This window comes from Branchiostoma belcheri, unplaced genomic scaffold, assembly GCF_001625305.1.
Source record: "Branchiostoma belcheri isolate BF01 breed outbred unplaced genomic scaffold, Haploidv18h27 scaffold190, whole genome shotgun sequence".
Classification (NCBI taxonomy): domain Eukaryota; kingdom Metazoa; phylum Chordata; class Leptocardii; order Amphioxiformes; family Branchiostomatidae; genus Branchiostoma; species Branchiostoma belcheri.
In genome coordinates this window covers 295,922-309,899 of record NW_017803380.1, presented here as the reverse complement: position 1 = coordinate 309,899, position 13,978 = coordinate 295,922, and the positions used below count along the sequence as shown (strand labels likewise).

The window sequence follows — 13,978 nt, the reverse complement described above, 5'->3', positions numbered from 1 at the left end:
TCCAAGAGGGATCATAGTGAAGAGCAACATTTTTGTCACAGGTAGATGGCTTTTATCATGTGGAGTTAAAATACTGTATTCTAACTCCATGCTTTTAGGGTCTAGGTCCAATGCTTTTACACTGAGAAACTGCATGTAAAAACAGTCACGACCACACACTCACCCACTCAACCAACCAACCAACCAACCAACCAACCCTCCAACCAACCAACCAACCAACCAACCAACCAACCAACCCCCCCCCATCCCACACAAACACACACTCACTAACACACAGACACACACACACACACACACACGTACACAAACACACACACAAACAAACAAACAAACACACACACACACACACACACACTCACAATCTCTTCAAATAATAAACGATCAATTGCATATATAAAGAAGACACGCCCACCTGGTATTCTACTTGCACGTATCCTTCACTGCTTCATGGAGAAAATGGAGCAACTCTATCAGAAAGAGATGTCTTCAATGAAAAGCATTGTAAATTCGCAGCAGACACGATGTTCCGGCGTCAGGCAGTTCTCAGTGATCAAAGAGCGAAGCTGCTTCTGAGTAACGTTGGCATATGGGTGTAGACGAGCCCACTGATATCATGGGGAACGGTATATTGAGATTTCTTGATTCTCACTATATATGTAACGTTACCGCTACGCTGTATGATTTCAAAAACTGTCTGATATAGCTGAATCATATATCTAAGAAAGTATTCCATGATTGTTTTATTAAGTGATTTTTGTGATAAGACGTGATTCCTTTGACTTTTTTAATGTTTCCTATAAACCCCCATATAATAATGGTATCATCTGCTGACCTTCGATTTTGGTTATTATAATTTGGCAAAATTCTGTCTCTAACGTTACATGTCAGCTCTATTCTTAGACTAAAATCTTACGGAAGATTTTCTAAAGCAAAACTATACATTTTTTTCTATGTGTATTATTCAATGTCATACGAGATGACAGAAATTTAGCAGACACCACGTAAGATATTTTTCGTACCGCGACAATTTTGGGTCATCAGGACCAAAAGATCAAAAGATCCAACCAAGATGGTGGCGCCCAGCGTCAGTGGCGGGTTTTCCAGTATTCAGGTAGAATAAAACGTCCATTTTTCGCTTTTAAGATAATTTCGCAGCTTCTCTGTAGATGTTAATTGATGTTAACTGGTGAATTTTACGTGCGATGGCAACATGAAGACATGCTGAGTGACTACAGTGTTCGTTATTCAAATATTTTGATGCCCCCCTCCCTCTAAAAGTTAACGAACTTTATACATATCATCTCCGGTCGAGATGTTTTTCTATGCCACTTATAATGTTAATATAGTTGCTAAGAGATAGGAGTCAGTCGGGTTTTGTTCTTAAACATTCGGACACCCGACGCGAAACACAAAACTCCTTAGAGCTGACTTAACTATTAGTTATATCTTCTAACTTTCAGACCAAGTTTAATGCAGCCTTGGCCCAAAACATCCCACAAAGATGCACAGAACTGGCCAAAATCATTGATGAACATCACACCAAGGTATGTCAACACTAGCACTTACTAGGGGCATTACATTTATATACTAATAATTTAGTACAGTGACATTATATACTTTACTTAATGATTGAACAGTTTGGTACAAAGCTAGAAACGTTTCTGTCAAAACTTCAACACACATGTAAATGTTCGGAGATTGTTCTTCAATGATTAGACTTTGATACAAATTAAATGTTTCTGTCTTTTTATACAGGACCTTCATTCCATCTACACCACTTTACTAGAGAATATCTTTGGGTTTAACTACTACACAGGATGGGGGCTGAAAACTCTGAACAGGAAAACACAACCAGTGAGTCATCATCATCATATTTCCAGTTCTACATGGTGTTTGAAAGTAATGCAATCATGACCAGTGTGCATGGGGGCCCGCATGCCCTTTTCCGTAGAGCGTAATCGGTCGTTTTAACTTTACGTAGAGCATAGACGGACCGCTCTAATTGAACATAGAGCGTAATTGGCGCATTTTGCATAGAGCGTATTCGCCGTTTGAATTCTACGTAATGTGTTGTAGCCATTTGAAATTTATTGTAAAGCATAATCGAGAGCTAAATCAGAATTTAGAGAGCTGTAAAAATTTAGAAAGCGTTGTCGGGACCCCCCATGCAGGCCCCCATGCATGCATGCCAGCTTGGACTAAACCATTCACAAACAAGGAATGTTTCTTCATTGCAACATATGACGGGTAAAGTTAGGATGGTAAAGTTGGGACCTGGGATAGGGTGGGCAGGCCTGCTGGCCGACACGGAACAACTCAACAGTCACCACCGTGCCAGGAAGGGCATTTCACTGGGGAATAATACAGGCCAATGGGAAAAATGATAGAGTGTATGTAGCTGTTCTAGTGTTTACATATACTATATAGTTTGGTATTTTAGATGTCGGCTCCCCCGGGTACATAGGTAGAGTGTCAGTTGTATATTCCAAATGTCGGAAAGCCGGATGCTGGCTAGAACATTGTTATGTTTACCGAAGGAAAACATATTGTTTTTACTCAGTTTCTTCCTCTTCTGTTCCAAACACTAACCTCTGACCTGGCCAATGACATGGTTTGTTGACGTCTGTCACCGTGGTGACTGGTGTTGGGTTATACATAATGTTGTAATTTCATGGTCTGCTCTGCTCCTGTCACCATATATTCGTAGTACATGTATGTGAATGTGTTTGAGTAAGAATTAACAGGGCATGCAGATCATGTCCGAAGGTAAACATTATGCAATTGCTCTGCAAATGTTACTTCTCTAAATTGTAGTAACTGTTGTAACAATATAACCCTATCCCCTATGTTCCTATTCCCTCTAGGTGGAGTTCAATGCAGTAAAAGCATTCCTGTGTCCAGGAGGTCCCATGTTCAGACTCTTCTACAAGCTGCAGTCTGATGCCTTCATCAGATATGAATTCCCTTTGACATGTTTACCAGTAAGCTGTTCAGTGATCGTTTTAACTCTATGACTCAGTTATGGCTTACTATAGTACAGCAGTGCCATCTATCTGCCTCAGGTGGTAGTGCACTTGAAGTATACATCCATGAAGTGCATTGTACATGTACATTTTCTACATAATGTAACTGAAGGAATAAATCAGCTGGCCTGAAATTACATTTTCATAGGGCATCAAAAATCATACCTCATACTTATTATAAATTTTGATATATTAGTCAAAATAATGACATTTAAACTTTTAGTCATAACTATCTGACAATGCCTAGCAGGGCTGGAAATTCATTTTTGAATAGTTGCACTGGAGCAGCAAAACATTTTGGGTGTACATTATAAAATAGAATAAGTAGAATGTCAGCAGGGGCTAGTTATGCTTCATTTCTTAACACCTACAACAATATGATTTTATTATTTTTCTGACACTTAGATACTACTATACATTTAACATCCTTTACATATTATGTAAACCTTTGAAAATATTTGGGTGCACTGGTGCACACACAGAAAAAAATTGGGTGCACAGGTCAAAATTTGGGTGCACTAAGGTGCACATGCACCCAGTATTTCCAGCCCTGCCTAGTAATCCATGATGATTATGAATAAATGTATTATATCAAGTTCGTATAAGCATAGATATCACACATGTAGTTCATATCATTGCACTCTGGTTACTAGTCACTAAAAAGACTACATGTATGACTGACTGACATGCCCCCCTCCCCCCTAGATGCCCACCAGGCTGGCGTTACAGGAAGGAGCTGTTCCTGTGTTTTACAGCAACAAACTACAGATGTTACAGCACGGACGTCCAGCCAACTTCCTGTCTCTCAGTATCCTTTACAACAGTCCTTATGTTATAGCTAGGTGTTCAATACTGGTGTTCCAACCTGTGTGATAACTGCCCTTATATCATACCCGGGCCGCGATAACCTTCGATATCGGTGTTCCGGACCAGGCTGCACTTTACGGTGAAGTCACCTGGTGGCGTCGAATGGCAGCCGCACAGACCCTTGTGACAGTTCCACAAAAAAATCTGTGGAGCAAATATATGTGTCGTGTATTATTATGTGATACCCTGCATCATTTCAGCAATATAAAAAGCTGCGACTGCACGGGTATATTGTTTGGAAAACCATTTATTATTATTATTATTATCCTTGACTTCTCTCCCCCAAGATGCGTTTGAGTTTTTCTTCTTCCAGTTTGCGTACTTCATGGCTCATCCCCAGAACCACAAGGTGATGAACAACTGGGTCCTGCCGGCAGACATGCTGTACCCGTGCCTGCTGGAGGACTACCTCAACCACTTCCTACCAGTGGAGGGAGAGGCACCCACACTACCCAACACTGCCAGTCCTATTGGTAACCACTTATTGTACAATGTGCATTTAAAGCAATACATATACATTGTATATTAGGCCACACCAATTTAATTTCTTGGTTAGCAGATTTTTCTAGAAAAATAATGGAGCGGGCGGGCAAAAAAAAAACAGGCCTAGGCATCCTATTATGGCCCAAAATGGTATGATAGGAGCCATGAAGTCAACACACCAGGCTGGTTGACAATTTAAACAATGAATTTTGAACTTTTAATGATACCATTGCATTGAAAGATGGAATAACTGTAACAACTAGGAAGAAAAGGACTGTTTCCAACTGTTAAGGGCAAAATATGAGCATTTTGCAGTTGATTTTGAATTTATGCAAATCAGAAAAAAATGAAGCGGGCGAATCCGTTAACCAAGAAATTAAGTTGGTGTAGCCTTAGGCAAGATTCTTACACCAGACCTGTAAATATAAAAATGATAAATAATTTGAGATGTTCTCATCTAGATTGTCATTTTCAATAATTGTCAACACATATTTTTAGCATCGCATGAAAATTAGTCATGTACTGCTACTACCGCAAATCCACAAATTATGCCAGTTTGTGTTCCTGTAGATAAGCTGCCTTTTGTTGGCTGGATTTTTTCTTTCATTCGCACTAGTTTGGGGGTCTTCAGAGGATGTCATCCATAAGATGAATTCAGACTGAGTGTGACCTAATAATAAATGGTTTTATTGTCCAAACAGTACCCGTGCAGTCGCAGCCTTTATACGGCTGAATTGGTGCAGGGTATCACATAATAATCAATACAAATCACAACAATTACAACAATCAAATAATACAAATAATACACATATTTGTTCCACAATCATTTTTGTGGAACTGTCGCAAGGGTCTGTGCGGCTGCCATTCGGCGCCACAAGGTGACCTCAATACGACTTTCCCCAACCGAAGTTAGGTACCCATTCACACCTGGGTGGAGTGAGGAAATTCGTGTAAAGTGCCTTTCCCAAGGGCACAACGTCCCAAGGGCATAATGTGTATGTGTCTCCTGTACAGGCAGCCCCCACTCCCCCAGCCATGTCAGACAACAGTCCCCCGCCGGACCGTACCATCACGGCCTGTCCTCCCCCTACGGAAGTCCGCACGCCAACGTGCTGGTCAGGCGAGCGCTCATCAGCCAGGGCGTGGCCACGGGCGATACCGGCGTGCACGAGTGCTGGCTGTCGGAGAGTTTTCTACAGATTGTGACCGAGTTTTGGTTAAACCAGGTAAGACTGGATACCGGGTCAAACCCCTGTCAATCAAATGGTGCTCAATAATCTCTGCCCACTCATTTTGACATATATATTTTAACATACAACTAGTACAGTGCAGATTGTGCACCACCCAAAACAATACTTCCATACAACTGGATTACAGTCCAGCCTACTCTAGAGTGCCTGCCTCTCCATGAGAACAACCTGGCATATGCCATTGCATTGACCCAAACATTACGAGCCCTATCTATAGTGTCCCCATGTCTACTGTGAAGGGTCTATAGAATACAACACGGGGTATTCCGTATTGCCTGAGGTATCGGCCCAACCGCGGGTCGGATCTGCGGCCGGAGGGCGATCCGACCCGCGGTCGGGCCGGAACCGAGGGCGATGTGGAATACACCGTGTAGTATTTTATTTATGTCATACCCACCCAAGAAAATGCACCCTTCAATGCAAGATGAGCCAAAAGTTGGTGCCACTAAACCCTAAAATGCAACAACATCAATTCCAATGTCCGGATTCTGTATTCGAATTTTCGAATGCGGTGCACGCAGTTAGTGCAAAATGCGTTCGAATCATTCTATCAATGGAAGCCCTGACCGTACCGTAAAGTAAGGCCCGGTCCGGAACCCGTTATTGAACGTTATTGCGGCCCGGGTATGATATAAAGTGCTTTACTGACTCGCACAGTCTCCTGCAGTCCTGTTGCTTTTAGAGCATGTCTTATAGTTTATTTTTTTAGTAAAATCTTTTATTTGCATTTGAATTTGATTGCTGGTCTTGTTTTGCTAACTAACTTGAGTAATGTCAGATTTTAAGTACTGTTGGTTCTGCACATTTTGCTTGCACAGTTTAATTTACAGTTTCTTTGACATTCGTTTTAATCTTTCTTTGGCTTAAAGCAGCATTATGTAACATTATAGGACATATAAGAAATCAATTTTTGATCACTTCTTTTCATATTAAGCTGAATCAACCTTACTCCATTGGAAATGGCAAGTGTTGATGCCAAATACTATGCCTTTTGAGTGTGTTTAAAAGCAGGAAACACAGTTGTCAGCCATAGTTTGTTTACATTCTGGTAGTTTGTGGTGGCACCCCAAACTGAGTGTACCTCATGTGGGCTGTTTTAGTGTCAACCACAAATATCAGAAATGTGAGATATTATGCAAATTTGTTGAAAGGTGGATTTTACAACCACATGAATTTTTTTTAAATTAATTTTGATTTTTGGTGTGAAATGTTACATAGTGCCCCTTTAAAGCTTTTTTTTTTGTAGATTTACCTTGTTTGGTATAGTTTGACTAACACGCCTAAGTGGTAACTAACTCAGCTTTGTGTGTTGTGTTGCTTTACTTGTTTGCTGTTCCATCAGAACGCACTGAGGATCCCCACCGCACAGTCAGAAGGGAAGTCAGCAACCCCACAGGGTGGTGTAAGTCCACTGTGAACATAGCTCACTGATCTCAGCCACAGATTCATGACTGTAAACATAGCTCACTGATCTCAGCCACAGATTCATGACTGTAAACATAGCTCACTGATCTCAGCCACAGATTCATGACTGTAAACATACCTCGCAAATCTCAGCCACAGATTCACTAAACGTACCAATCTGATCCACATCAAGTTTGAGACAGTATAGTAAAAAATTTACAGTAAAAAGTAACAACTAAAAAGTCTATAGTCATGGCACTCAGTAAAACTGCCTTACCCGACCCCTAGGGTTGACAGATAATGATGAAAAATGATAAAAAATGAAGTCATTATTTCAATCATAAGAAGAAAAGTTGATAATTTTTTACAAACTGAATATGATTTTTCTGCATACCACCTGTACAAAAAGAAGAACATAAACCTGAAAACGTTTGCTAAAGATATCTAACAGCAAAATGTATAAGTCAAAAGTAAGAAGTTTTTGTTTGTTTTTGTTCAGAACTCCCTAGATGTGACCTACCGTGACCTTGCTCAGCAGTTGAAGGACAGTTTCATGCCCAGTAAGGACCATGTCCGTATCGTCAGGATGCTGGTCAAACATGTGCACTACTTCTCCAACAGTGTGAAGGAGGTGTCTGTGACATCACCATACCACTCACCTGCACTACCGCCTATTGAAGAACTGAAAAGGTCAGCCACAGTGTCATGTATTTTTGTATGTTTAGCATAACCAGTAAACCATTTCAAATTGTTTCATCACATCGAGATGGACCCTACTTTTAACAATGAAATTCCTCATACACCTTGTGATGGTAGAAATGCTGTGAACGTCATTACATGTAGCTAACATTATTTAACTCAATACAGGAGACTTAGATGCTCCTATACTTAGTGCTGTGTAACTAAAGTAACCCACATTTAGGTCCAGGTCTGGATTCAAGTGCAGAGGTTTAGGTTCAGGTCCGGATTTGTAAGTCCTGAGCTAAACCCATGGCATATACAAAATACTAAAGGAACTTCTCAGTTAATGTTTCCCAATGGAAAATAGGGCATCTTTACTGCAAAATTTTGTAGCAAGGCCAACACTTGACGATGCCCAATGGCATTGCATTTTCTTCATTCTGCAGTGCAAATTTTCGACTTTTGAAGATTTCAGGTGGTTTAGGATAAAAAGGGGAGTATGACATGATTTTTTAATAAGTCAGGAACTACATGTTGTTCCAGATGTTCAGGTTTTTTTGGAGTTGCACCTAAGTCCTTCGTAGTTCCAGCAAACCAGTACACAGCACTATGTACCTAAACTTCACCCATCCAATTTGCAAATTTTATTCAATGTTGATGATGTTGTCATCTGGTCAGCAAGTCTACAGAACTAGAAGGGTTTCTATTCATGGGGTGGAAAAATGTTTAAAGGTCTCAATCCCTCTCCCATCCAGACCAACCAAAATACTGCCTTGTCTCCTCAAAATGACAGCTTGCTATTTAAGTCTTGTAAAAATCTGACTCAAGTAAAATAAAACATAGCTCACTCAGTGAAAATTAAAATCTTGACCCTGTTTCCTGCATTTTGAGGGGCAAATTTTTCTAGTAGTTTAGTTTAATTGCCCTGGGTGCCATCCTTCATAGTTTCCGCCTGCTCCCTAATGTCTCGTGGTGCAACATGTGTCTTTTCCCATTATCTGCGCATGCACATGCCGACTTTTGTCATTCAGAGATGATGCCTTGGGCAAAATTACACAATCATGTACATGGGCACGTTGGCAGAACGTACTGCACCTGCGCGAAACCCGTAATGTATTGTACATAGGACTTCGGCAAAATGTCTCATATAAGGTCGTATTCGCGCACATAAGGAAAACATCTCGTCTGCAGTTTCCAAATGTTATGTCGGAAAAAATTCTAATGCAACGTTGACCAAAAATACATCGAAAACCGTGAAAATACAGGGTTCTACGCAGGCGCAGTACGTTCTGCCAACGTGCTATGTACATGTATATTAAATGACAGAAAGACAGACACTGCCTGGAACACTGCTAGTAGGGGTTCAGATATTTAAAATGAAAGAAATTCGTCCCTCTTTTCTGCAGAGCGATCATCCCTCAGTTTGTGCAGAAAAAGCTGTACGCGTTCCTGCGTCACGGGTTTGACCACTGGCCGTTAGACCACACCTTCCGCCTGATGCTGGAGACGTGGCTGAGTTACGTCCAGCCCTGGCGATACTCGGACCACAGCAAACCCAACATTCCAGGCAGGGACAGCAGGGACAAGATGAGCCCTGACAAGTGGTAAACAGCCTTTGGAACATGATTATTTTTTTGTTGAGAATGATTCTGACTCGTTCCGTGGCGACGCCTTGGAACCAAGAGGTCCCGGGTTTGAGTCCTGACATGCCACCAATCTTGTGCCCTTGGGAAAGGCACTTTCCATGACTTTCCTCACTTAACTCAGGTGAAAATGAGTATTGTATTATCCCCTGTGTTGGTGGCGGCATTAATATAAGTTGAAAAAACTTGAGTGTGCTGTCACCACGTCTTGTGATTACATGTTGGAATAAAAAAAAAATATACAGAGAGAACAACAGACAAATTAATGGGTTTGGAGTAGTCTGGATAATAAAATCAACCCCAGTGATGAACCGGGATGAGATACAAAAAACTTGGTCATGTTTGGGATTGTGTTCTTGCCGCAAAAGCACAATCTATTAGGTACATATACCAGGTAGTGGTGAGAAGCATTACTCCAGAAGCTCTGACATCAAAACAAGGTCGTGAGAGAGTTGTGTAATATAAGAAAATCCCTATATCCGATTAACAAAGTTCTTTGTACATAGCCTGACAGTGTACATAGTCGCCTGCCAATGTGTGTGTGGTCATAGTAAAACATTGAACTTTATTCCAACACACAGGTTACAGAGGGATCAAATTTTCGCGTATGACCAATCATTTCACAACGTGATCTCGTTTGTAAACCGTAACTCTCGCGAGATCACGTTGTGAAGTGATTGGTCATTCATTATCCTGATAATTTGATCGCTCTGTAACCCTTGTGTTGGAATAAAGTTCAATGTTTTACTATGATTACTACAAACACAGATGAACTTACATGACAGTATGTGTGGTGTTTTCCCAGGGCCCAGTTTGTTGCAGATAACCTGCTGTTCTACACCAGCTTGTTCCAGATCTTCCTGACCAGAGTCTTCCGCCTGGACCTCAGCTCACCTCGCAACGCCTACATGCTCTTCAGGGTCGCCAAGGTAGGGATAAAATCATGAAAGTTCATCTTGTTTAAAGTTAAAACGTTGTTCCAACACAAAAAAATTCTCTCACCTAGAGCTTTCGACCAGGCACTCTGGTCTTCCTCAGTAGACTGACCCAGCGAGGCTTGTCACGTGGTTTCTTTGAAGTGTGACGTCAACACTGGGTCAAAGGTATCTGGTAGACGATGTAGATTCAATGAAGGGTGATGGGCCCTGATGTATATGGCTTCCTTCACCCCTGTCAACAAATAGTCTTGTTCAGTGTCCAAAATCCTTACAGTGTCAAGTGAAACAAAGTGTACATGTGACTCTTTGTGGATGTGTTGAGACACCTCTGAACTGGCAGAGCTTGGCCATGTGTGTTCTTGGAACCTGGCTTTAGGTGAGAGCTGGGTGAGAGAATTTTTTGTGTTGGACCAAAAGGCCACACCAATTTAATTTCTTGGTTAACGGATTCGCCCGCTTCATTTTTTTCTGATTTGCAAATAAAAATAAAAATTCAGAATCAACTGCAAAATGCTCATATTTTGCCATGAACAGTTGAAAACAGTCCTTTTCATCCTAGTTGTTACAGTTATTCCACCTTTCAATGCAATGGTATCATTAAAAGTTCAAATTTCATTGTTTAAATTTTGAACCAGCCTGGTGTGTTGACTTCATGGCTCCTATTGTACCATTTTGGGCCATAATAGGATGCCTAGGCCTGTTTTTATTTTATTTTTTCGCCCGCCCGCTAACCGTTAACCAAGAAATTAAATTGGTGTGGTCAAAGTTTTAACTTTAAACAAGGTTGGGATAACTTCGTTGTAACATCCTATCTGTGTGTTCATCTGTATTCATACATATGAGAGCTGTAACAACAAAACTTTCCAACCCACTTCACCTCTGGATGTGGATGTGGTGATGTTTTAAAAGGCAAATAATTGTCTCCAGTTTCAGTTAAAAAAAAAAACACACTCTGGCTTACGAACTTGAGATTGAGACATCAATGGTTTGATTCCTGGCATTTCTGGCTAGACGTTGTGTAAATGACTCACTGCACCCAGGTGTAAAATGGGTACCTGACTTTGGTTGGGGCGGTAAAAGGAAGTGGTGTGCTCCACTTCCCAATACCGTACCCTAGTCACAGTGGATTAATAACTCCCCCTCTACTGCTTAAAAACAGCTATGGGACTATACAAACTTTATCTTATGTCTATATGTTCTTTTAAATATACATGTAATCCTTGTTAAAACACTTAACCTAAACTAGAGATCTGAAGTAACATTTGCAAAGCAAATGCATAATGTTTACCTTTGGACATGATCTGCCCAGTGTTAATTCTTACTCAAACACATTACATCTGCTCCTGTCACCATATACTTGTAGTACATTGTGCTACGAGTATATGGTGACAGGAGCAGAGCAGACCATGAAATTGCAACATTATGTAACCCAACGCCAGTCACCATGGTGACATATGTCAACAAATCATGTCATTGGCCAGGTCAGTGGTTAGTGTTTGGAACAGAAGAGGAAGAAACTGAGTAAAAACAATATGTTTTCCTTCGGTAAACATGATTTTTTTTACCATTTTCGCATGCGCGAAAATGGTAACTCAGACGAGATTGAGATTGGATCAACGGATGGATGGATCAACGGTTCCACCCTTCAACGGCCATGCAGACATGCTAAGTCACCGCATGTCGCTAGATGTCGTTGTTGCGACGGCCATGCAGACCCGTTTTTAATTGGCGCATGTCGCTAGATGTCGTTGTTGCGAGTGCACTTTTTACCATTTATGCCTTGGACGTTTGTATACTTTCCATTATGGTTGCTAATTTCAAAATCATAGTTCTATTAATGTTGCATAACAAAGCTGCTGACAAAACAAACTTAATTTGTCTTGAACAATAACTTGATTTTATTATTTGCCAAAAATGTTGATAAAGACATGTCTATAATCACAGTAATCAAGGATTTTAATAAACTGCATAAATTATGTCAATGAGCATTAGCAGTGTGGATTAGTCTAGATGTTCAGATTTCCATTAGCCGGCAGTCCAGAGGGTCACACGTCCGACCAATCAAGGCGCTGCAGGCAAAGCTTATTAAAAGCCTCCTTTTCAGGCGTTCCCGGATCGGTGTTTTTGTGTGTGTGTGTGGTTGGGGGGGGGGGGTGTATTTCTGACCAAACGTAGATCGCACGCAATAGAAGCTCCGGCCTACATAGCTGTCTGTGGAACTATTTATATTACCTGGGTGCCTAACTTTCACCAACATGTCTTTGTATTTAGGAAATTAATTAATTAATGAGTGAGTGTTTAATTAACTTAAATAGGTATTGCATTGTTTGGCAAGGTATTTTCCATTGACAATTTTTAATAGATCAGGTTGATCAAATGATTATAATGTAAACAATTATATCTGATTAGTAAAAGATGACTTTTGAAGTTCTCTTCGAGTATTATTTTAGGGTTGAATCAGGGTCAACGCGAAAAAAAATCATGATCCGGTGATCGACATCATGCCCCCCCGCACACTTCATGTATTCAGTGTTCTAAATACCCGTCTTCAGTCTGCAATTTGCAGATAGATTTTCAAGATTTCAGGATAAAAATTACACAATCTGCAATTTGAAGAATGAAAAAAAAAAAACTATGGTCCTCACAACTTCATATTCCCTTTGTTTGACCCGCCCGGCGCCCAAATCCCGCTGCGATTCAAGCCGCGGCAGCTTCCCGAGCCATGCAAATAAACCTAGTCCTGACGCCACAGCCTCCGATTTCCACCGAGCCAGCCCCGAGCGCATGCCGACAGCGAGGGATGTGGCTCAGATTTCCGACGATTTCCTTATTTAGATCATTCGGAAGACTTCGGGTAGCAAACAAAGTGGCCGCCATGCACATGATTTTATACTAGTAGCTTCGCTTCTCAACCGAAATGAGGAAGTTTAACCTCATTTGCAGACTTTAGCGGCCATGGAGTTGATTTGGGGAAGTGCTGAGACGCGATTTCGCTACGGCATATGGGATTTTGCCGCGGAGGGAGTTACGTACGCCGGCAAAAACTTGCTTCAGCGATCGGCTCCAGAAAATTTATCTTTATGCTGCCGCTCAAGTCTTCGAAGGTGGTTTAACGAAGTTTATATAAATGATAAAGCCACTTTGCGTAGATCGATCTCCGTTTTCTTGCGATGGTATGAAAATTCAAGTACAGTATATTTTCAAAACGTTTGATATTTCTTTGTTCGTTGCCACATGTTGTTTATTTATCTTATTGTCATGTACAGTTACCAGCGTGAGTCTGAGTCGAGCCATTGTTCTTATGTGGCCGTTAGCACATGTTGTTTAAACAGACAGCAACATTGAAGAAAAGAACCGAGTTAACAGACATCGGCACGTTCCTTGAAGTCAGGTTTCCCGCCGTATTTAAATAAGAAATGTGTGGGCCCGCGGCGTTTTAGAAAAGACGCGACGCGCTTTGGAAAGACCCCGCGCCGTGGCTCATTCAAATTCGCTACATTTTTTGCTAAGTTTAATGTCTTCACCCACGATTTTTGACCGTCAATGTTGACGGTAAGGACTTAAATTTTTACCGTCCGACGGGAAAAAATACCGTCAATTGACGGTAAAACGGGCGCTGGCTAAAGCCCTGGTTGAATGTCACGAGGTTTGTAAACTTAGATGTTGGGGACAAAGCCATAGAAGAGATT

The 13,978-nt window shown here is 41.1% G+C and overlaps 1 protein-coding gene across 2 annotated transcripts in view; it reads left to right on the top strand.

Annotated features, from left to right (window-relative positions):
• Positions 1-1,019: 1,019 nt before the first annotated feature.
• LOC109468077 (sphingomyelin phosphodiesterase 4-like) overlaps positions 1,020-13,978 on the top strand; it is a 19,479-nt gene continuing 6,520 nt past the window's right edge. Inside the window, exons 1-11 of one of the 2 annotated variants that reach the window (XM_019766310.1) lie at positions 1,020-1,111; positions 1,461-1,544; positions 1,756-1,854; positions 2,865-2,981; positions 3,729-3,831; positions 4,178-4,363; positions 5,388-5,599; positions 6,966-7,025; positions 7,527-7,717; positions 9,115-9,312; positions 10,157-10,280. In XM_019766310.1, the coding sequence (XP_019621869.1) occupies positions 1,070-1,111; positions 1,461-1,544; positions 1,756-1,854; positions 2,865-2,981; positions 3,729-3,831; positions 4,178-4,363; positions 5,388-5,599; positions 6,966-7,025; positions 7,527-7,717; positions 9,115-9,312; positions 10,157-10,280 (1,416 nt within the window). In that variant the 5' untranslated portion in view covers positions 1,020-1,069. The remainder of the gene's footprint in view (positions 1,112-1,460; positions 1,545-1,755; positions 1,855-2,864; positions 2,982-3,728; positions 3,832-4,177; positions 4,364-5,387; positions 5,600-6,965; positions 7,026-7,526; positions 7,718-9,114; positions 9,313-10,156; positions 10,281-13,978) is intronic. The other variant, XM_019766311.1, reaches the window with a different exon arrangement.